The following is a 26,435-nucleotide window of genomic DNA, read 5'->3' as shown; positions in this document are numbered from 1 at the left end:
TCTATTTTTAAATAAACTTTGGAGTATGTTTTTATTGTAATTTTACCGTGTGTGTGGGATTTTACCATAAATACATTGATAGTCCTATTGAAAATAACATACTTGTGCTCATATCTTCAAATTATAAAAGGTTTAACCTTTGTAAAGTCAATCCAGATTCAGAACGTTAATGATACTAGAAGAAGAATTATTATAATCACCATAAAACCACAGAGCACACTTCAACAATACATGGACTATGTCAAATTACGCATTGAGCAATATTTTCGTCCATTAACTTACATTTAAACCATTAAGATCTCATCATATGGCGAGCGTGTTGTACGTTTGTAATAAGGTACCGCTACTTTAGGTAGTTGCATGTGTGTGTATGGCTTTACACCTTCGTTTTGACTTGATAAAGTTTTGAATATTTAAACATTTAGATGTCTAGTTTCAGGGGTTTTCAAGGATGTTGTTTTTCATACATTTGTATGTCTACAAATTAACTCAATTTGAGTAGCATCACAATTTTTTAAAATGAAAGACAACTTCTATATCAACAGGTTGATAATTTTTTTCGTTGCGAGATTGAGTAAATAATTTTTGCAATCGTATAAAAAAGAGAATAACTATCATACTATATTGATTTAACTCTCTTATATTGCTGTTGTATATTATATCTAAATTTAAATCATATTTTCTCAATAACATTGCTCCCTGATCCTTTAAGGGCGTCAAACACGGTGAAGATACTATAATATTTTATGTTAAGATTCTCTAATAATATAAAATATTACAGTATCTTAAGGTATCCGGTATCAGCGTTCGGACCATCATTTTTCTTTTTGTCATTGCGTACTAAGACCCCTGTAGAACCGCCATCCTGTTACAAATGACCCGAAACACTGACACATAATTCGCGCTTTAATCATATTTTATATTTATGAGTTAAAAAAAAACGCCCAACAAACGCGTCATACAACTGCGGCTAGTGTGAAAGCGCACTAATGACCACATTTACCGTTGTCCGCGATACGCAATGGGCTAATAAATCAAAACTTAAACGCCGCTTTATTCGTTGCTAGATGAAGTGCAGTGTGCCCACTTAGGTGGCTGTGCCTTACACCGATGGTACACTGTAATTAAAGTTATTTTTATTTACTTAATCGAAGCAAAGAAACAATTAAAATATTCTGTCAAGACCTTCAATTTTCAAATTAGGCTGATTCTATTCATAACTTTCTTGCTTTTATATAATACTAGCGACCCGCCCCGGCTTCGCACGGGTGCAATGCTGATGCCTGATACTAAATACACTACAGAAAAACTGTGAACGTTGTATATTTAAAAACATAGCGGCCCTCTCCAGCCGGGCGGCCGGCCGCGGCCGGTACCGCCGCAAACACTACGTCCCGCAATTTTTAAATCTGTAATATCTTCGAAAATATTCACTTAAATCATACGGTGTAAGATCCATATAGATCTATATTAAATGAACAATGTATTTAAGGTATTTAATTGGTTAAGGATTAATGCTGTATTGGTTAAAATCGCATCGAAAATTAGCCATTGTTTGTCGTAAAAAGTAAATGACAAAAAAAAGTTATTGTGGGTTATCCATAAGAGATAGACATATACCATCGCGGACTTTTCTGTAGACCTTTTCAATGTGTATAATACTTAGTACATTATTTTGATAAAACTCGTAGGGTTCAGCCTGCGTTTGCAATGTAAGCGGAAAAAATGTAATTTTTTACGACATCACATTAGAAACCTCAAAAATACCAGTACTTCTCCACTATTTAATGGATGTTATTATACATATAAACCTTCCTCTTGAATCACTTTATCTATTAAAAAAAACCGCATCAAAATCCGTTGCGTAGTTTCAAAGATTTAAGCGTACAAAGGGACATAGGGACATAGGGACAGGGAAAGCGACTTTGTTTTATACTATGTAGTGATAGTGAAATGCAGTATTTCAACGATCTTTGAGAAAATTATCCTTTTCATTTCATCAAGCTAACGCATTTTGATACGGTTGTTACCGCCAGTATGTTCTCTTTTTTGGAACTCTATTATTCACCTTCACGTAGGAAGTGAAACGAACTTTATTTCGCTTAGTAGGTAGGTGAGTACTGATTTTTCTATTCCTGTTAATAGTCGAATAAAGGTCTATTTTTAAATTTTACTCGTAAAATTTATTGTTTTACTTTATTGGACGGATAAGTTTTAATAAAGATTGAAAAATCGCTTATTTATACATTTATGTATGTACAAAAGATACACTTTTTTTCAGACAATCATACACATGATAATTAATATACATTCATTTCATTACACAACGGTGTAACAGTAACCTTATGATCAGTGCAATCCGTTTTACGATGTTCCTGTATCCAGCTAACCTTACTTTGTATTCCTTAGCTTAGCCAAGTTTAGACTTATGATTTAACTTGAACTTTAACGAGCTTGTTAGACCTCATACTTAACATAAGCTATGCTAATTTTGCTATTACTTTATTATTATTGAAAGAAAAACTAATTTTCAAATTTAAGACTAAGTGGGATCAACAAAGATAGTCTTAATTGAAGTTAATATGTTTTAATTAGAAATAATCATACCAATTTGAGTAAGATGATAGAAGCATATGATTTTATCTAAGCATTGTACAAGAAAGCATTATATAATTTTATCTAAGGGTAATAGAGGAGGTACAGTATTTACAAATAGTTTTCTTTTTGTACATAGGAATGATCTACCTAACACTTGCATACAAAATAAATATTAAAAAATAGAGATATCGTTACAACAACCGTTTTCACAAAAGATCGATCTCCAATCTTAAATATAACACTATTTTCCAATAACAGAAGGAACAGAGGCTTATTTGTAGGGTCCATTAATATCGAGTGCCATCAGCACATTATTACATGTCACGGTGACGATGCGCAGGCGCCGCGCGTGTACTAATCTTGTAACTTTTAGGGATCCGTTGACTTTTATAAAAAATAGAAAATTTCTAGTAGTTTACGATATTTTGTTACGGTTATAGTAAGGTGTAGGACATTTTAGAAGTACATTATTTGTTATTTCAAAAAAATGAGGTTTCTTTTACTTTGGAAAATTATTTTTCCTTTATCACTTTTAGTATTGTTAGCTTGTAACTAACTTTTCGTTTGTGTTGTCTATAAGGAAAATATTATTTGCTTTTTTACCAAAAAGATGAATTAAACTTCACTGAAATATTTCTAAAGTTCCTTTTTTAACGAATTTTATACAGAACCCAGTTAATAAAACAGACACACCCAATTTTCCTAACATTAATTGATATTAGGTTATTCGGAACGATTGATCTCCTTGTGCTTAATTTAAAGTGCTCTTGTAATAATTATAAAAGCCATTTACTGTGAGCTAATGAAAGAATTGAAAGAATAACCCGACATTATTGAAACAATCCTTAAAAATCTACTTCTATTATCGCTCTGTTTGGTTTTGGAATTATTTTCGTCTAAAATAATCCATAAAATTTAGATAAGAATCAAAATCATATTGTACTAAATAACCAAACAACTCGGTATTTTATGGTAGAGAGGTAGTGTCATTTAAAAACCAAATCTTTTTGTAAGAAAATTTACTTTTGAGTAATAATAATAATAGACGTAGATTATAAAATATTTGATACACACTAGACATGAAATTTCTCGAATAAAATGCAATTTAGGAATTTCTTTTCTTCCGATGCAATGAAGAACGATTTGCAAAAAAATCCTAATTCGGTTATTTATAATTTCAGGAAGTTTCTGTTCCATTCTAAAAAAGGACAGACAATGGATTTATGCGAGCGCGACGTAATACAATAACTATACGCTTAGTTTTAACACCACTAAAGCTGGTAGAAAATAACTTCCAAAGCAATTTGTCCATCCAGTTAACATTAAAACCATTCAAAACAGTGCGTAATCACGTGCCATAATTGTAATATCATCGCGAGAGATTGATGGCATCTTTTTTAATGTAAAACCATTTAGAACGATCACCAGCCATCCAACACTGCATAATATATTTAATGTCTTATAATATGTGGTACTTAATGGGTTTTATGGCTGATCGTCTCATTTAATGTTCGTAGGTTAACTATTTGGATGTATGAGATTTTATGTTTTAGTATTAAAAATTGTCATAATCACCAATAATGTGCCGTTAGATTTTTATGATTATTTTTAACGTGAAAGACAGCAACAGTAGTTTTAGTTGTCATACTTATATTTAGAAATGTATTTATTTAAATTGTAAATAGTATAAGTTGTATGAATTAACGCAATTGTACAATATTGTTGTTATTAATTTGCTAAGATAGGGAGTTTAAATTACCTATTTAAACTTTATATCGAAAAGATTTTCAGTTCATTTCAGTGCAAGTATCAAAAATATCAGTTCAATACTTTAAATAAACAATTCTGACTTTAATATCATATGTATGTAATGTACGGCTTCATTTGAGTAACTTTTGTAAAGTGTTGCTATCGATATACTTAAAATAAAAGGCTGTGTGCACATCAATGTCATGTGTGTGATAATGATGAATGCCACTGAAACCTTTTGTGTCGTGACTATTTGCAAATGCATTAACAAATGATAAATGTAAATGATATTGTTTTTATTCTATAGACTTCAGTATTGAAGAAGAATATAAATAAGGCGAAAGTATAAAGACAATATTGATTATATTTTCAATCATATATTATTTACCAGATATACAAGTATAGTCGTGGGAAGGTGATGGCGGTCGCAGAACTCGCTAAAATTCGATAGCGATTTTTTTTTTTTAAGATCTTTTCCCCAATATGATATTCATCATAATTTAATATTATTGCAGATGTCTTCCGATAACAATGGAATAGAGAGTTAAAATAATAATCATAAATAACTTAGCATTGTAAGATAACATTATTTATATAAGCAGCATAATTGTGTTACTTAGATTTATTTTAAAACCTTTCTACCGAAATGTGAAGCGTAAATAAATTCTAAAATAAGAACAACTTTTAATGATGGTAATATAAGAAAATGTAGCAAAGTGCCACTTTATCACAGCACAGAAAAAGCAATAGAGTACTTCCATTATGCTACACAATTTTTAGTAAAAACATATAAGGCAGACAGTATGGAGGATGAATTCGATATAGTTTTGCTAAATGAAGCGTGCCAACTCTATGGTTTTGTATATCGCTAGTGGCTATCTTCTCTATTTTTATTTAGCTCATCTATTACAATCCTTTGTTTGCTGTCGTATCTACACCGTTTTAAGAAATTCAACCCTATTCCCTTGTCATAAGATATAAATCTAGTTGTTACATTTTATTCTTATATTTGCAAAATAAGCCATCAGAAGTTATTGGAACTTGTGCTTGGTGTTACAAATGATTTATGATTTTGTTCCGCTTTTTTCAGTTTTGTTGCAAAGTTCAAACTGATATGTTTGTGGAAATTGCTCTGTGGATAAAGTTATGGAAATAAACATTAACGATCATGCAATATTTAGATATAAACTAAATTGCATTTAAGATTAGTTAATGTTCACTAAAGCGAACATAGTTATAATTCTAATGTGCCAATTTATTTCCTAAACCACGCCAACCGTCAGGTTTATTATTTCTTGAAGTTTTCTTCATTTGTTATTGAATATATCAAAAATATTTTTTATGAGGTGTTCATTATGTTATCATGATTTATTAAATCTCATTTACATATTCTTTTTGCTTTTTTTTTCAGATAAGAAACGAAGTCAATCTTTAATGCGAATTTATTGGTCAACGAGACAATATCACAAGACATGGATGGCGCAAAAAATGCTGACGGCCTAACCAGGATTCCTCCTCCTATTTCTTATTTTTATTCTTTAATACTGATCTATTGATTTTCTACATCATATATCATGCTATCGTCACACAATTCATGTCATATTATGCCTCCAACTTTGAAATGAAAGTTAATCTGACGTCTAATATATACGCCTTGATCGATCGATGCATCTTACAAGTTTAAAGAACAAAATAAATAGTTTTAATACCGTCTTTATTACCTGTTAAATAAGATTCAAGATTGTGCGAGTTGATTTTGTTAATGTAATTTATATTGTTGTTGATTTATTCGGTGTCACTTTTTTGTGATGGGTTACAAAAGGTGAAGTATTAGAAAGGTGTAACTGAACCCTATGGTTGACTTAATTTAACGGTTCGATTTGAGTTTAAACTCAAATCGAACCTCTTAAGATCTGTTTATTTGTATTTAAATGATGACTTTATGCATTACTTAATCTATTTAATATTTATGTATCTGTAATTTCATTGATAATAATATTTTTTTATCAAAAATATAAACACGTGTAACGATGAAATTGTATAGAAAATAAAGGCTTTTGTAACCATGTTTTGTTTTTACTTACCTTCTTGTTTTAAGCTTCTCAAAATAATTAATGTAACATACCTGAAACAGAAAAGGAATTATTAAACTTAGGTTTAATTTAAATGAAATAATAAAAAAATTGTAATTAAAAATGGTCATACCATATTGTAATTGACAAACATACTTTTATTTTAAGTGTAAAAGCTCAGCTTATAGTTAGAGCTTCGATAGAGTACAAAACTGTATTTTGATAAATATCGTTGCCTTTAAGAATTCCTATTACTATTACGCCATAATACAATAAATATTTTTTCACAATCTCCTGTAAACCATCCATTCTTTCTCAAAATAAGTTCTCATTGGTAATTAACAGTAGGTACATCTTAAACGCATTTTGTACTAAAAAACAGATACTTTTCAAAGCACGGCGAGGTGCAGTGATAGGATAGTTTATATTAAATTGTTGTAATTTAACTAGAAGCTATTGGCTTACCGATCCGCTTGGGGGCCATTACTGATTGCTCATAAGTTTCTCGTGATTTGATGTAATTTTGTTTTTACGTATGGGCACAGATAATATAATAGGTACTATACGTATGATACAGATAATATAAGCATAGGCATGGTAAGTTGGCTTTCGTGTGTTTATGATAGTTTATTGTAAACTAGCTTTCCGCCCGCGGCTTCGCCCGCTTTGTCTAAAACCTTCCTCTTGAATCACGCTATCTATTACAAAAAAACCGCATCAAAATCCGTTGCGTAGTTTTAAATATTTAAGCATACATAGGGACATAGGGACAGAAAAAGCGACTTTGTTTTATACTATGTAGTGATAGTTATATGTAATAGGATACTTTGTGGAGCCGAATTATAATTTTTGTGATATTTTTTATGTATAATTAAATTATTTTAATAAATCTTAATTGTTGTTGCAGTTATTCAATATTACTCTCGATACTGCTCCACCTACTTACAAATAGGAAATTTAGTATAATAGGCAATTAAAATATAAATAAAATTTATTTTAATTTGTGTTAAATGTATGTTTAACTCGCATTCTCAATAATAAATAATTATGTGTCATGTGCAGACCATATTATATTATATTTTCATATTCATGTAAAATATAGTTTTATTAAAATTATTCACATTCAAACAATATAATATTAAATTCTATTCCACAAACAGACCGAATTAAGCCTGAGTTTCTAAGAAATGTGTATAACGTTCTTAGAAGGTCTGAAGGAAAATCGACCGCCATTTCTGAGAAGCTAAAAACACAGTTATTAAATGTTAGTCATTTTCTTTTCGGTTCATCTTAATATATTTGCATTAAAAATGATTGTGAGATATTATAAGATAACAGGAAAATAGGGTCAATGTTATTATGGATTATGTATTTCTTTTGTGGTGAAAAACAGTGTTACTAAATTTTAATGAATAAAAAAGTTAACGTAATAATATTATTAACTAGCTGTACCCCGCGGTTTCGCCCGTAGTGCTCCGCTTCTGTTGGTCTAAGCGAGATATAAATGGGCAATCTAACACCGAAGAATTTTTTCAAATCGGACCAGTAGTTCCTGAGATTAGCGCGTTCAAACAAACAAACTAACAAAATTAGTATAGATACTTAGATGTACAAACATTTTCGCGTATCCTTAATTTTGAAAAGGATTTCTTTCAAAGAGGTGGTACAAAATATTAAACTACCATATAAAATCTAACTAAAAGTTTACTGATTATGTAGAGTTCTGCATCTTCTTAGATATAAATTACATAATATGATCATCATATCACTGTAAATGAGCTGCTTCAAGCGTTTTTCTACAAAATATGTCATCATAATTTTACAACAAACAACATTAAATAAACAAAAATAATAATTAATAAATAATTATTAAAAAAAATTATGAGGCGTGCACTTTTGGATTTTCCAAATTATTTTAATTTGTGTTAAATGTATTTTTAACTCGTATTCTCAAGAAATTCTGAAAACTCATTGAAGAACCTTGTTTATTTCTTTTCCATCTCACAACGCACAATTATTTAAAAAAGCTATTAATCTGCCTCATATTGTCAGTTTTGAAGCTATTAACATTGTTTATTAGCTTTTCAATGAAAATATCTCGCATAATAGCATTCTTTAAGTCTCATAATCGTCAAAGTAAGTCGTGACCAAAATCGACATATAAGTTTGGATAAAATCTGGTTGAACCGCTCATTAAATGCGAGATTCCCGACAAGTTGAGGTAATAAATGCGTTATGTTTTTTGTTAAATTTTATGTACCTTTGTCTGGGTTTGACTTTCTAAATGATTTGCGATATGAAGATGTTTAATGTTCGTATGTTCATAATATGGGAAGATATCAAATGAGAAATAAGTCGTAATTTTAGGACTGTTTACGTTTGAAAGAGTTGTATTTATTTTGGATTGTTTCCTGAAAGATTTTTAGGTTTGATAAGTTCAGTCAATTGTGACAAAGCAAAGACAGACGCATCCATGAATATGTGTAATATTTATGTTCAATCACAGTCCAATTAATCAGCGATAGTTGAATACAATGCGATGCAATTAGTTTTGCCAAAAATTTCATTTTTCTAACATCTATATTATTAGATAATATTATAAATCTGAAGAGGTTGTTTGTTTGTTTGTTTGAACGCGCTAATCTCGGGAACTACTGGTCCGATTTGAAAAATTCTTTCGGCGTTAGATAGCCCATTTATCAAGGAAGGCTATAGGTTATAAATCATCTCGCTAAGACCAATAGGAGCGGAGCACTGCGGGTAAAACCGCGGAGCACAGCTAGTAAAAATATATGAAAAGAAAGTCTTTAATGTCTTCTCATCAAGTAACTATACACCAGCAATTTTCATTATTTCGGACTACAATTAAACAGCTTAATTGTCAATAAAACAAAAGTTTAGAACAATTTAATTCTCATGCAATGAAGCGAGAATGTTCTTCCCACGTTTTTAAATGCATAATTATGTTATTATCTTTTACTTACTGTTATGATACATTTAGTTTACAAAATGTAAACTTTATGTTTTATAATTTCAAAGAAATAATAACTTCATTTCGTTAAGTGGATCGTCGTTCACCAGAGGTTTTTTATAGTCGAGTAAGAAAAAATAATTGTTTAAAAATGTTTGAATACAGATTAATCGTTTGGATTTATGATACACGTTTTACACACATTTGGCTTAATCTAGGAATATTATAATTTATAAAGGATAACCTATATAATACATTAAGTGACTAAGGGCTGATTTTTCAATCCTTACTTATTCGTCGAATAACGTATTAAACTACCATTTCAAAAATGTATTCTTTGCCCGTCTTTGACAGTTTACGGGTGACATTTTAATATTATCGTATAATACTTAATTGGGCGGATAAGTTTAAACCATGTATTGAAAAATCGGCCCTAACTAGACTAACAAATGAACACGATAAGGAGGAATATTTGCATTTTTGTAACGAATAAAATAAAAAAATTGGATTGGTTTTTCAGTAATCAGCAAATGAGAAGAAAATAATTAGACACTTTTATTTACTGCGTGACAGAGGTATTTTTTAATGCCTAGTTTCAAGCAGTCATAAATAAATGTTTTAACTCAGTCGAAATCACATAATTTCATTCTTGAAATATAATATAATATATTGTACATTACATATTATAGAATTAATGGTAAATTAACATTCAGATGTCATGTTAACATTAACAAAATAATTAAATTCATGTTTATGAAACTTCAAGAAACTTTGTGGAGATTTGTAGATATATTAAAGTGTTGAATAAGATTTTGTGATTAAAATAATATTTTTAATTAATTATATTATATTAATTTTATTATTATTATATTAATTTAATTATTTATACTCTATGAATTGATATTATCAATTCATAGAGTATAAATAATTAAATTTTATCGGCATTGGACATTTGCTTAATTGGATAGTAATTAAATATCTTTATTCGAAAGTTAGAGGTAGAGTGAACTAGAGCTAATGTGTACTTTAGAGTTTATTTATTTTACTTAATTGAAAGAGGTTTTTATTATTATTTTTATTCAAGAAATTTGTGGAATTACTACAATGCGGTGTAAAGGGTTATCTAAAGATTAATTCTATTCGCGGAAATGTTTTTGCTTCTAGACTATCATGAATCATTTTTATAATTATTGACTAGCGCTCCGCCCCGGCTCTCCCCGTGGAACATGTTAACGTTTTCTCTCCATAATAACCATCCTCGTTCTTCATAAAATATTATAAAAAAGGCCAAAAATTAACGAAATCGGTTCAGCCGTTCTTGAGTAATGCGCTTACCAACACATTTAACGACTCATTTTTATATTATAGAGATATAAACTCGTGGATATAACACGATCCTTAAACTAATTAGAAGGAAGGAATAGCAGAAAACCTAAACAACGTCAAAGAAACCTAAACAAAACCTGTTTATAACAACTAAACGTTTAAAATAGCGGTAGTTGCATTAAATCAAAAAATTATATAACTTAATAAAGCATGATTATGGCGTTATTAAAGTAACCAGACTGACCACGTGTGTCCAATTATGAGACAAAGGGCCTTAGGGCATTGTAGGTATTTGTTGACACTTAAGTGTACGTTTTCTAAGAGTTTAAATGTGTATGAAATTGAATCGTTGTACATTGGTGGTTGTGTGCCTGTATTCTGCTGTTGTCCTGGTACTTGTTCAGTAATGAATATTAACTGGATAAACTTCGACGCAATGTTATATTTTGCGAATTTAACTTTTTGCTCTATGTACTGAGTTCTGGTAGATTTAGTTAGATTTTTTATTTGATATTGTACAAGTAAGGCTTCTATTAACATTAGAGTCTTATTTCAACTATTTGTACCTAAATAGCGAAGTAAAGCTAATTATATAAAAAATTCCTAAACAACCAGTTTTCAGAAGCTTTTAAAAATATAATAGCAGCTCTGTAGCCATATAGAGACTATTATACTACTACATTGTATTCTTCATCTTGATAAATCAAACAAAAACCTTAAATAATGTTTGTTATACGAAGCCACCGATATCTATACTAGTTGTTAAACATTGCATAAGAGGGACTATTCGCAAATTGCAGTATTAGTTCGTCAGCTAATGATCAAGGGGGGCAAAATGCTAAAATGTCAAGGAGCAACCTTTCGAATGTAGTGTGTTAGTGTGTCACAATTATAAGTTGGTTTCACTGCGTTATTGGTACCTATATTGTCTTTTCTCTAATTATTAACTTCTCCATTTATAATAAATTTATTCTTCATTGTACACAGAGTCAATTAATATAATGTCTTAAGTCATATAAAATCGCTCTATCCTCTAATAATCGCTCCTTGCCGATTTCGGCTGCAGCTACTGCTATGTGTCGTTGTTACGGTGGATCAACAATGCCCTGTCGTGCGCTCGGAGATGGCTAATGTAGCCAATTTTAGCGAGGAATGTGCGGTCACATTTAGGGCAGGTCAAAACACCTCGACGTGATAAATAGGTAAAGAAATAAATACACTTTTTAATATTGGTAAGGATAGTTAGGAATAATGAGTAAGGATAGAATTGGATGACCTGGATTAATTTTCTTGTAGAGACAAATAAAATAAAGTCTCAGTCTGACTACACATTGTCCGGTAAATAATAAATACATAATACATTCAATATATAGAGCTAATTTTACTTTGTTGGGTTTTCATTGTTTAAGTTACATGCTTTCTTTCTTTGTTACACAGATTATTTGAGCTACTACAAGGCTATATACAATAGTAATTAGTAAATTTATCAATCGTTATATACATTGTTAAATCCTAAGTTATTTGTGAGTGAATCTGAAGAGAATACTACCTACTTGTTATATTATTATATTCTGTGACAATAGCCTTAATGGATGATTATTCAAACACCCTCTACCTAAGCCTTCAGTTTAACTAATTCTTTTGAAGTACCATAAAAATGTATTCTAATCCGCTTCATAGACAGTATTAATAAATTGTTATTCTGCGTAAAACAAAAACAATTGAACAGAATGGACATGTCTGGACATGATAGCTTGGAACAGTGTGTCATTTTGTTATGTGTAAATGTTAATCGGGTTTATTTGGCTTACAATATTGTGGTGCTAATGTGCTATACTCGAAGACGTAATACAAGTTGTACTATACTTAATTTATGTCATTATTTGTGCGTGTTGATTGTTTGAAACTTAAATACAAAAGCAATATTGGATCTATGAGCTTAAAGCTCTTTCTCTTTTATTATAAGTTATAGCTATACTAATATTATAAAGCTGAAGAGTTTGTTTGTTTGAACGCTCTAATCAGTAACTACTGGTCCGATTTGAAAAATTATTTCGGTGTTAGATAGCCCATTTATCGAGGAAGGAATATTATATTATCATCACGCTAAGACCAACAGGAACGGAGCAATGCGGGTGAAACCGCGCGGAACAGCTAGTAAGATATTATAACAGTATCGTTTTGTATCTGTGGTTACAACATGCATTTAATAATTACAAAACACTACAATTACATTTATCATCAAATGCTATTCTATAAATAAATCGACATTTAATTAAAAACGCTTGTCTCATTCTATTTTTATCCTTATTCCATCTCACGAAAGATAAACATTGAATGAAGATAAAGAAACAAATTAAAACTGTAAACTTCGTAACCCTAAATGAAGACTAGACACCTGTTTTAAACAACACCTGTGGAATATTTAAACTCCCCTTTTTCGATGAAAAAATGAGGCTTGCACACTATTGTTCATGTTGACTTGTCATGCTTAAATTGTGTGGAATTGGCTTATAAGTTATAATATAATTTAATATTTTATACATACACATTTTGTTAAAATGTGTATTTATATTGAAGTTAAGATATTAAGGATTCTATACGATTTAAAACTTGATTTAAATGTATTCCGACGTTTGGAATACGTTTTTAGGTAAAGCAATTGTGGTCGTTGACAGATTCTTATGCTAAATTATCTACGTACATATTATATTGCGTAAAATCGAACCCAAGACTTTGTACAACTACAAGTTTGTTTATCAGTTTTCATGTATCCATGTTGCTTGCATATTAAATCATTGCAGTGGACTTATTCAATTACATAGCTTTCAGGTAATTGAAAGAACACACTCATGATCTACGAAGATTCATCCTGCAATCAGCAATACTGTCAAGTTTTGCCAACCCATCATGCTTGGACCGTGTAGAAACACCTTTATACAACACCTGTGTTATGTTCCACGTCCCCTTGCATGTGCAAGCCATTCGGGAGCAAAAAATCTGGCACTAGGGTAATCGGTGTAAAAGCATTGTTAGTTTACGTTGAACACAATAAAATGTTTGTATGAAGGGAGATTGGGAATCTTGTAAACTGTACCTGTACTAAATATAATGTAGAGAGGTAATAATATAAGGTTACTTTTTATATCTATTCAAATTCAAATTCAAATTATATTTATTTGCAAGAATGTAGTTACAAATTATAGATGTTTTAGTTACAATATTATGTGTCTAATACATTCTACCCATTGACTGGGTGTGCAAATATATTTTGTGTATTTGGTAATGCACTTAGTTTTATTTTTATGTATGACAAAATGGTACAACTGTGTAACTAGAAAATGGCAAGAGTGCATAAGTAGACATATTTGTATTAGAAGCCAAAAAATACCTATAAAATATTGGTATTTATCAAAAAAATATATCGGTATTTAAGGTTAAAATTTTGTTTTAAATGAAGCTAAACTTAGATTCTTTTAGACTATCGTTACCGTAGATGTAAAGCTTTAAATGTAAACAACACAAAATACTATTTAAAAGTAACACTATGAGAGAAAGTCCATTGTATTTAATATAACAACAAATACAAATATCGTTATAAATAATGCATATTCTAATAAGATTAACCACAATTTTATACCTTTCTTCAGAACTATCCATGAATGAAATTTATGTAACAAGTGAATTTATTAAGATGCTGCGAAATGTACCTTAGTAAATAATATCATTTGCATAGCGGTTAGCCAACACTAGGAGTTTAGAAGTTTAATTGCTTGGAATATAATTGTTTAAATTATATCTTCAAGGGTGGTTTCTGGTTTTATGAGAAGTTACATTTAGGGCCGATTTAACAATGCTTGGATAAAACTTATTCGTCGAATAATGTATAAAACTACCATTTTAAAAACGTATTCTAATTGCCCATATTTGACAGTTTACGTGACATTTTAATATTATCGTGTATCGTACTTTATTGGACGGATAAGTTTTATCCAAGCATTGAAAAATCGGCCCTTAAATAGTATTTTGTGCAAGTTATAAGTTTCGTGTTCGAATCATAATCAAAAAACTCTTATAGGCCTTCCTTCAATAATATTGACACATTTTATTCATATTTTGTTAGAATCAAATAAACCAATAAGACAAGACATTATTATTGGCTCTATCAAAAATATATTATGGTTTATTTCCAATACCCACTGAGATTCAGAGCTACGTATGTTTATTTCTAGCAAATACACTATGTATTAAATTATAATTCTTACAAGTTTCACAATATAATAAAATCTGTGAAATAAATATAGAATTTACCCCATACCCCACATGGGGACATTTTCACTGCACCGAAAGGCACAAATTAATTCGTTATTCTAAGAATGATCGACCATTGTAAGAGCGTGAAAAAATAATCGATTGAGGTATCGATGCTTTTTCAAAAACAAATCGGAAAAAAGTCGATCTTTTTCCACTCGAATGATAATTGTAAGCGTGACTTACCTTTGGTTGTTATATTTTAATTGTAATAGACCACACCTAAGGAATACGGAGACCATTTGAAATAGGTTATATACAATAAGAAGATATAAATATATAGTTATAAACTAGTTTGCTTCGAGACGATGAATTTTGCTTTGAGTGAAGTTCTTATTAGAAATATTTAAAGTGCATTTATACGCTAGTTATTCTGTTTAGTCGTAAAATTTAGTGTTTTGAATGAATTTGAGGCTAAAATTAATAAATTTCTGGCTAATTTTCATTAATTTATGGCTTCTCTAAGTAAAGTAGCTTTTAAAAGTGACGATGCGCCGTTTTAACTTCTTACTTAGCGATAAAGTATTTTTATATGAACAAGTTAAAACTACCATTATAAATTATTATAATACTAGATTTACGCCCGCGGCTTCGCCCGCGTTTTCAAAGGAAAACCCGCATAGTTCCCGTTCCCGTAGAATTTCCAGGATAAAACCAATCGTTACCCTCTATATGAGTGCTAAATTTCATTGTAATCAGTTCAGTAGAATTTGCGTGAAAGAGTAACAAACACACACACACATCCTCACAAACTTTCGCATTTATAATATTAGTAGGATATTTTGGACTCTTATACTTACTATGTTTTTGAAGTGTTAATTTTGTCGATTACTACATTATAAAAGTTAATTCTTTATATTTATACTATTTTAGTCAATTTTTAGTGTAAAAGCGTTTCTAATAGGGCAATGTTTATTACTTAGTAATAAATCTCAACAAATAATGAATTACGTCAAATCGTTTGTTTATTTAATAATTATTCTATTTAATAAGATTTCGTTTTCTACAAGATAGTGATCGATTTTCCTCTCGAATGTCGAGTCCATTATCAATATTTAACGGTTCAAGTAATATACTTTATAAGTATAATTTTAAAATATCTGTAGTAATTATTAATATAAGACGTGGCACTTTTTTCTTATGGAAAGACACTGTATTTTTACTTTAGGTTTTATTGTATGATTTGTTATACAACATTATTTTTATCGCCTTCAAAAACAAGTGCACAATTTCACAAGATAATAATTTCACCGGGAATCGAACCCAGTTATTAAATTAATTTAAATTTATACGCGAAGCTTCAAATATATATTTACCCATCACTTTTTTAATTTAGAGATTTATTTTTTATTTAGAGATCAAAATATCTTCAATTTTATAACATTGCTACGATAAACGTTTAAATTGAACTTGGACCACTTTGCTTCGTGACCGTTTCCACGATTCAGAGCAACTTCATGTCTTATTTCAAGTTTAAACTAGTTTATCGTTTGTCCCTTTCTAAGGTCTTACAATTTTCTTAATATATAACCTCGAAGGTACATGAAATGGTTCGTAATTGATATTTGTTGGATCTGTATTTTAATAAGTTTGGTAGAGAAGAAAAATGTTAATTATGACTCTATCACAATTTTAATTATGAATTTCAATTCTATTTTATCGTTTAAATATAAAAATTCGTATGACTCTACCAAGATTCTATGGTGATATAAATGACGGGATTTTAATATTTTATGAATTTGCTCTGTAAATTATGACTCTACCAGACTCTATCACAATTATTTAAATTATAAAAAACTCTATTTCATCATTTAAATATAAAAATTCATATGGTAGAGTGCCCAAGACTCTATCAGAAATCAGAATACATTTGACATTGTTTTAAGGGCTTGGTCTAGTAGTGCAAACAAATGCATCCTGTCATCCTATATGTAAATAATACAAATGTACTAAGGGAAAGTTGCTCCACTTAATTTTTAAAAATTAAATCATTCGTATAATTTAATATTCGTAATAAGTACCAAAAACCGGCCAAGTGCGAGTCGGGCTCGCGCACAAAGGGTTCCGTAGCAGCAAATATAATAAATTACAGTTAAATCAACCTATCTCAAAAACTATAAGAGATACTTTGATCAAACCAAAAATCGTTGAAAGAGTTAATTAGCATGCATCACCTCTATTTTTTTTAGAATTTTATACCCCGTAGTTATAAAAATAGAGGGGGGGGGACATACTTTTTACGACTTTGAGAGCTGATATCTCAAAAACCGTTCACTTTAAGAAAAATGTTTTTTAGAAAACTTTATATCATTTTAAAAGACCTTTCCATTGATACCCCACACGGGTATGTACATCGAAAAAAAAAATTTCATCCCTCAGTTACATGTATGGGGGGCCCCACCCCCAATTCTTTTTTTTTACTATTTAGTGTCATATTTTTGTAGCGGTTCATACAACACATATTCCCATCAAATTTCATCACTGTAGTACTTATAGTTTCCGAGTAAATCGGCTGTGACAGACGGACAGACGGACAGACGGACAGACGGACATGACGAAACTATAAGGGTTCCGTTTTTGCCATTTTGGCTACGGAACCCTAAAAATGACAATTTGAAACAATTTTCGTGAAAATTACACCGGGTGATTTTTTTTTATCAGTACACAAAATTTGCGAATACTTTCTATTGATATCTTCAACTTCATGTTTATATAACTGATCAACTTTTACAAAGAAATTTGGACGAAATATAAAAAATAATTTGGAAAATCCAAAAGTGCACGCCTCATAATTTTTTTTTAATAAATTTTTATTAATTATTATTTTTGTTTATTTAATAACAATTAAACCACATCGAATCAGACCCTGAAAAATGAAAGGGTTCTATTCCTGAGCATACTCAAGCGTAAGAGAAAAAAAAAGACTCGATTAGTAAAGTATTTCGGTCGCTATCGTGTTAACAAGAAAAAGGATCCGCACATACAGACACACGGACGTCCAAGACAGAACTTTTTTAAACTGTTTTTTAACTAGTTTAAATAACAAAAATGACATCAAAAATATCATGAACGTTAAAAATAGTGTTTTTTCTTAATATGTGTGTGTATGTATTATCTTACAAGTGCAATGTATGATACATAAAGACATTTTAAGTTTGAAAAATCAGATGTTTTGCGCGAAGTGACAGTAGTACCCACCTCAACGCTTCGCTTATGAGGCGTGCAAAATAAGCTTTCCATACAAAATGCATAACTCTATACATTTTTTTCGACCTAAGTTTCATAATGAAAGTTGTTCAGTTTAACTAGGTAATAAAACGGATAAACAAATTTTGTATATAATAAAAAAATGTAATGTTTGTGTTAAAAAATTATAAAATAGAAAAATACGCAAATGAAAACAAAAGATATTTATTTCTGACTAGCTTCCGCCCGCGACTCCGTCCGCGCGGATATCAGTCTTCGCGTCTTCTACAGATTTATTATATTATGTATAATATATAGATTTATATTGATAAACCTAATAAATCTTTTGCTAGCATTCTGATGCTTTATCGATTGCACTGGATTTATCTCTTTTTTTTCAATCGCTTGAATGATATAGGATGGGTCCTTGATGGGCATCGAATGCTGAAGTCTCGAATCAATCAATTCTGACAGTAGGCAATTTATGTAAAATCTTGATAATGGTCCATCATTTTATTTTGCCTAAACGTTACATACTTTTTTATATATTCTATTTTTAACGAATGATTCACTCCAGTCCAAACAGCAAATAAGCAGACTTCTGCTTCTGCAACGTTTAGTTGTCCCTGAATTTAGAAAAAATAGTCATGATTCTTATCTATGACAAAAGTGTTATTTTTTGCATTGTATTTCAAATATTAAATTTTTTTTAACCGCATCTTCCGCATTCATGTCTTTTGCCGGAATTAGACATTTAACTTCTACTAGTCCCATTTTCCCTTTTTGATATGGGAGTGTATAAAGTAAATTTTTTAGATATTTCTCGTTATACTTTTAAAAAGTTATTATTGTCATTTTGCTCATTAAGTAAAGTAATTTCGATATCAGTTTTAAGTTTTTTGATACCTGCAATAATAACGTCATAATCGCCTGCACATACTTATCGATTACACCCTGTATACAATCCACCATCCACATTCATAATGTTTTCCTGTCCTCCTCTCCTTTACGCTGTTCACTGATACATTTTAAATGAGTAAATCTGCTACCACTGAAGGATGTTTCATTGTGATCAATTTTCACCACTGTTGTCGATTATTTGTTTTTCATTTTTAATCAGCAATTGGGAATCATCAGTTTTGTTTTTTGCAGATTGATGATGTACCCTAACAATACGTCGAAAAGGGAAAGCATCAACGAATTATCGTTTTCGTCCTCTTTTTTTATTCTTCGCGTCTCTGTTACTTCTGTTTGTTTAGTTCTCAACACCCACTGAATTTTCTATGTTATTGTGATCTTCCATTACATCTGAGTTTTGATGATGTGATGATAATCCATTCGTTTTAATATTGGTACTTAGAGTTGGTAGACTAAACTAAAAATGGCGGACTAAATTTGTCAGCGCGTCTGTAAGATCAGAATATAAAACCAACATCCTGTATTTAAGTTACAAAATTAATAATCAAACAACATGCCGCTACGTTGAAAATGACTAGAAGAAAAAATTAAAACACCCCGGATCAATTTTGGAGTAAACAAATCATTTTCCCCGTATGGGGATTTCCCCGGATGAACTTGGGAAGTTCAAGTTCTCAATACAAGTTTATATTATATTTCGTATTTCTCAAACGAAAAATAAACATTTTTGGAACTTCAAAAAAATTATATTATAAGAAAATTTATGAGCTTACTTTAGTTTTAAAGAAATATACATCCCTTTACTGACACCCCTTAAAATAAAGAAATTGTTGCCAATCACCTTTGCAATCTATTTGGTTTCATTAACTTTATGTTCGAAGATAATTTTTTTTCTAGTAGTTACACGCGTATTTTTTTCGTTTATTTTCCATATTATCGAAATCAAATGTTTAAAAATACGAATATTTGCACAAAACTAAGATAAAAATAATCAATTAACAAAAGTATTAAATTTAATGAAGTAGAGCAACTTTCACTTCGGTATGAAGGAAAATCGAGCGTAGAGCACACGTCAGAACGCTCCGGCCCAAGGAGCGCGACTAAAGAAATTCGCTAGGATTTTTCCTAATTATTTTAAATATTTTTTTAATATTTAAAGAATTATCAAAATTCAAAAAAAAATTTTTTTAAAGGATTAATACTCATTGGTCTTCAACCAACTCGAATAAATAATGGAAAAAATAACTTTTAGCAGTATTTATCAATAGATTTTGTAAGGCAAAAAATGGGAAATTTAATGAATTTATAACGTTCTAATTAAGAAAACCATAAGTTTTTCGGCAATTGTATTCAGCAGTTTTTAATAACGACTATATAAGGATAATAATGCGCTGATCAGATTGTGTAAATTGTAATCGGTTGCAACGTAGTGAGTGCACAAACTTAGCTCGAAATGTCTTTGGGGGAAAGAGACTTATCTTGAAGGCCTGATTAAGGTAACATAAAGTAACTTTACAAATGTGAAAAAATTCACGCGCATTGCGTATATAACACTAATTGATAAACAAGAAAAAAAAATTCAGTTTATCATTTCATTAGCCGGGAAAAAATTGTCAAATAACTTGTTGAAAACGCAATTTTGCTAGACTGCAGCCTTAATATGTATTTTATGAATTTAGGCTAGTACATATTATACATATAAGTATACAGAATTATTGCTACTAAAATCAGAGATTGTTTTTACTATATATATTCTAAGTTTTAGTACTTAATACTTTTTATTTAAATTAATCACTCACGGACTCTATATTTTTTTTTCAGTAAAAAAAAACTACCAAATTAACTAAATAAATTTTAAATAATTATGAACAAAAAGCCATAGGTATTCACTAAACATAAAACAGTTTGTCATTAAACAATGCTTCAACATGTAACAACATGTCTCAGGCTGTTCGGCTATTTTCGTCCTGATTGACGAACGAACACTGTTTATAATTATTTGTGACTTGTGCGCGTATATCATAAACATTTTTAGTTAAAAATAGTATCTACTGTTTATTTTATTAATGTACATATTTATAGTACACATTTTAATTTAAAAATAATTTCGAATTTTAAAAGATTTTTTTTTCTAAGTTTAGTTAAAGAGTTGATTGGATGTAGAGCTACATTTCTATTCTGAAAATTATATTTTTATTTTTTTAATAATTATATTTTGAACAATAAACGAGCTAAGATATAAATTGATTGCAAAGATAATGTAGGGACGACTATAGGAGTGGAGTAAAATCAAAGATTCTTCTAGAAAATAATAAATTTATTCCACAATATTAACCCACTGCTGGGAACTAAACACAATCCAGTTATTATAAAGATTACATGCGGCTTACATTAAAATTATTGATACTTGTGAAATAATAAATGTATAGAAAGGCTTACATAGAAATCACAAATTTTAAATGCAATATTTACAATTCAAAAATCGAATTCTACACCAGTAAGTTATTTATGATTTTTACATTTTTTTTTTCGTTTTACACTTTATTAAAACAGAACATAATCGATTAAAATATTATTTTAACAAAATTCAGTAAATATTTACAAGTGGTAATGTAAGTAACAATTTCTTATATTTAGATTTAGATAAATTACAGAACATTTGAATTTTATTTGCCGAGGCGTATTCCACTAATATTTGGCGTAAATCGAAATTATCTACGAATAATTCATGACTATCGATCATTTGGAACTAAAATTAAGAGATCCTCAAACAAATTTATATCATACGAATATTTAAATGCTACTCGCCTCATTACTATTACAATAAATTAAACTAACTGTTTCTATACTATGCAAAATTATTAAAACAAAATAAGAGATCAAATGGAAATGTAACTAAATATAAAAACTTAACAGTACTAATGCAATTATATTTTCTACGGTCAGCAGAGAAATTTAATTTTTTGATGAGACAAAAATTAGAGAAAATTTTCGTAAAAAAAAAATATTATGAACACATTTTATCGATTATAACAATTATGTTATCTCGTTGTAATGCAACATTATAAATGCACGTATTATTTGAGTACAATAATTATTGTGGAGGTTTTGTCGAACTTCACTCAAAATTTGTAAAGCAAAATTCATCGGAAGCAAAAGTGTGTTAATTGCAAGACGAATTAAAACGAACAATTTCGCGATTGTAAATTTTAATTCGTGACCACCACTTACAAATTAAGTGCAGTTTGACACAACATCTCTTGGAATACAAATACTGGACTTAAAATTACGTAACAATAGTCCAAATCTGCTTTGCAGTATCACCGTTAACAATACTTATCTAGTTTCTTCTCTTATCTCACGGTATTGAAGAGAGATGACGCCAGGGACACTTTAAGGATGGCTACTACCATCACCAAATTCACGATGTAGGTCGAATTGCATCTTAAGTGGTAAGGTGGTATGTTAGGCTCGCGAGGGCACTCACCTCGGCGATTGTCCTGCACTTCTTGGCCAGGTTGTCGCGATACCAAGATGTGGCATAGGACCTCGTACAACTCGGCTAGAAGCCGGTTCAAACGTGAAAAGTTCTCCTCTGTCGTCTCTCTCTCGCTCGGCAAGTTGAATGCTATTGCCATCTTTGTCTCTCACAACGCCTTTTTCGACGGAAGAAGCGTGGACAGATTGCGGTTTGTTTTGTATACATAAATGCTGTGCGCGTTTTATGCACTTCGCTCTCGTGTGATGTTTTCAATTTTCATCCAATATAATGTTTAAATTTTTTTACCAACTGTACTTTAATTTCGACGAAATATTTCCAAACTTGACGGCGATATAAAAGTTCAAAATTTTTTATTTTCAATCTTGAATAAAATATAAAACTGTTTATAAATCACACAAAGTTCACTCAACACTTGGACACAGTCACAGTTCGATTTGGCGGCAAGGAGATCACAAGTTACGACCTCAAAAGTTCACAGATACACAAAAAGTTTTTGCGAAAACTCCGCAGCTAGCATTGTCCGTGATTCACTCGCAATTTAGCGATAACCGACGCTCGGTCGATGACACAATCGCGCTAACTAACGCACTATGCATCGCTCGGCTTTTCGTAAACAAACTGAAACTTCGCACACCGCTCTACAAAAGAGGTCGACTGACAACTATTGTACGTGCAGCCAGCGCGGAAGCGGATCGTGTAATAAGGGATAATACTTTGTGCACATCATTGCCTCGCTCGACGCGCGCGTGCCTGTGTGCGTGGTGCATAACGTAAACATACGCTCACACTGCTGCACCCTATTTGATTATAAATAGTTGAACGCACGGTAGCACGTTCCCTTCGCACTCTACCACTACAATCAACTGTGACACGGCTATTGCCGTCCCTTTCGCACGCGCAGCGAAAAGGTCTCCCGTCTCATTTCGAGCTGGTTACATCACTGTCATAACAGCATTGATAGATATAGGTGTTCTCGGTCTGTTTTCAGGAATTAATCCCTTTGCGAGAGGGATAGCATGAACGTATTGGGGTTTTAATTTGGTGGCAGAAAGCGCGGCAAAGTGAATGGACCAATGAGAGGAGCGTATTCGTATGGGGTGAGGTGACGTAAGAATGGAGATATCGAGTGCACGGGGTTGTTGGATCCGGCGCGTTCACTTTGCTCTGAGCTTTCGGCTGTGTACCTGTTACCGCGATATCTATGACTTTAACGACTCTTTGTTCACGCTAACGTTAATCTTGTTTTAATGCGAGTTTAGGACCGGGCCATTTGATACCGTGATAGAATTTACGCGTGTGCTTTATTTGTAGTAATTCGGTAATGGTTAAGTTTAGTACGTCGGTTTTACGTTCGCGGTTTTGCCATAAGGTAGTTTGTGCAATCGAAGGTGCTTTTGGGTTTATTAGCGTTTAGGGCCGAGTGAGAACCTTTGTTTAGACTCAATACGAGCAATAAAAATGATTGCTTTAGATGTAAAATCGTTTCGTTAAACACTTAGAGTAAATATTATGAAATTGTGTATCAAAGCGTTGAGGAATAAATTATATTTAAAATTCGGCAGTGTTGTCTTTCAAATGGTTGTTAACCGTAGTTTAAGTGACTGTAAGTAGAGTAGTGCTAGACTGAACATTTTAAAATTTAAAAGAATTTTTTTTCGTTAAAAAGAAATTAGAATTTATTTTCTAATATTGAAGTTCGCTTAAAAACTTCGAATAATATTATATCCTACAAACTACACGTCCAAACCTATTTAGGTCAAACTAATAATCAAGTGAAATCAGTGAAAATTGCTCAGTTAAGAATTTTTTAGAAAATGTAGAGTCTGATAGAGCCAAATTTATTTAGTTTATATACGAGACTTAATAGGTCGAGTCGGTCGTCTATTTAAAAAAAAACTTTGAATATGTTTGCCTTGCGAATTTTCCCATTAAAATAAGTTAAATTGAAGTAGTATTAAAAAGTCTATGTTATTGTCAGACCTTGAGGAGGACTCTACATCAATGTATGAAAACGTATGATTTTTTTTCAGCTTTAAAAAAGGTAAAGTATTAACACAGACAATCACATTGACACATACCTGATAAAAATATCATATCATACAATAAAATGAAACATTATTATAAAAGTACAGAAACACCATAAACGCACAAATCGTCAGCCCATAGTAAAAAATACCGAAAATAGGTACCTACTTAGAATTTATTTTTTTCACGAAAAAGAACACTACTCATAAATTATTATTACTCTATCCTGAATTTTCACAGCAAAGAAATGTATTCTTACATCAACAAGAAATCCTACAAATAAGATTTCCTGTTGATGAATTTATAAAATGAAGGTACCTAGCTCATAATATAACTGTACTTAACACTATAATATTAAAAAAAACATCTCACCTGCATGGCTGCATATCAAGATACCTATTACTTATTTAACAATATCTTAAGCATTTTACTAAAGGACACATAATACACACTTAATGTTTTATAAAGAGCCACTCCAATATATAGGTACCTATATCTTTGTTTATGGTGACTAAGAAAGAAATAATTTAAAAGATTGCATCATCATCTTTAAGTGTGTCAACCTCAGGTGAACTTAGCGAAGTTAATCAGTACATATTAAAGAAATACTAGGTCCTTTCGATCTGATAAATTATTATAGGTTTTATAGGTTTTTCATACAGATAAGATTAGGGCACCAAAATAAGAGCAATTTTTAATTTACCCTATAAAAGAAGCGATAAGCAAATATTATACAATATATGTATTTTTGAAACTGTTGTTATATTTTACACTACGATTACAGATTTGAACTACAAAAAGTTAATTTGAAAATTATCTACATAATTATGATTTATGACTCTACCATACGATACAAACATTACTTATACAAATTTATGTTACATATATACGTTTAATTAGGTCATTTCATCATTTAACTAGTAAATAATTCAAAAATCAAATCAAAAATATCTATTCTGTGGTAGAGCGAAATTACGGCTATGTATCTCTATCATGGAAATGCTTCATAACTTGTCAGACGCAAAAAAGTTAAAAAAAAATTAAATTCGAGCAAGTATTATCGATGTGATATAATAATATATATTATAGAGCTTATTAAACTACAATTCTATAAAAAAACTGTTTATAAATACGTTTTAAAAAATACTTTTCATAAGCACTTGTAAAAACTCACGTACCTCAACTGACTCATCTGATGACATAATTTTAAACCGAGCTAAAAATAAAATAATTAAAGAATGCAGTTGGTAACCTAGAAAAACAAAGGGCTGGCTTGTTAAGACATGTCTTAAATGAAAGTTGAAAATATTATATGATAATGAATCATCGCCTAGAAGGCTGACCATACAAAAAAAATACTTAAAAGCAAGTATTATCTTCCATTTTGTATAAAATCAAAATAAAAATGATTATAATTATAATTTCGTTATATTACAATATAATTTCGTTATATTATACTGTATAATTCGCCATAAAAGGGACCTGTATACCGTTCCGTTTCTGATATCCAAAATACAGGCAATAGCCTAGTTTGGATCTCACTGTACTTTGTAAACTAATCCTATTGTTTTAATCTCATTATTATCAATGTAATGTTTAAATGTTTTTTGCTAATAAAGATTTTTAATTTTTTAATTTTTTAATTTCTAGAAAAAAAAATTATTGAATTGTAGTTTGCATAAATTGTACAATGTGTGACAATAGATGGCGCTAGTAGTCGATTCAAAGACTTATACGATAGAGGTGTAGAGTAAAATCGTAAGTTATGAAATTTACT

General features: G+C 30.4%; 1 protein-coding gene across 1 annotated transcript in view; it reads right to left on the bottom strand.

The window, feature by feature from the left end:
• LOC149479581 (uncharacterized) overlaps positions 1-23,463 on the bottom strand; it is a 103,223-nt gene extending 79,760 nt beyond the window's left edge. The window contains exon 1 of the mRNA XM_089708116.1: positions 22,619-23,463. Coding sequence (XP_089564242.1) covers positions 22,619-22,769 — 151 coding nt within the window. The 5' untranslated portion in view covers positions 22,770-23,463. The remainder of the gene's footprint in view (positions 1-22,618) is intronic.
• Positions 23,464-26,435: the final 2,972 nt, after the last annotated feature.

This window comes from Colias philodice, chromosome 20 (genome assembly GCF_061535455.1).
Source record: "Colias philodice isolate Cphi_HAF_F1 chromosome 20, ilColPhil1 Martin Lab GWU primary, whole genome shotgun sequence".
Taxonomy (NCBI): domain Eukaryota; kingdom Metazoa; phylum Arthropoda; class Insecta; order Lepidoptera; family Pieridae; genus Colias; species Colias philodice.
Note: the sequence above shows the minus strand (reverse complement) of the source record. Positions and strands in the feature narration are given on the sequence as shown.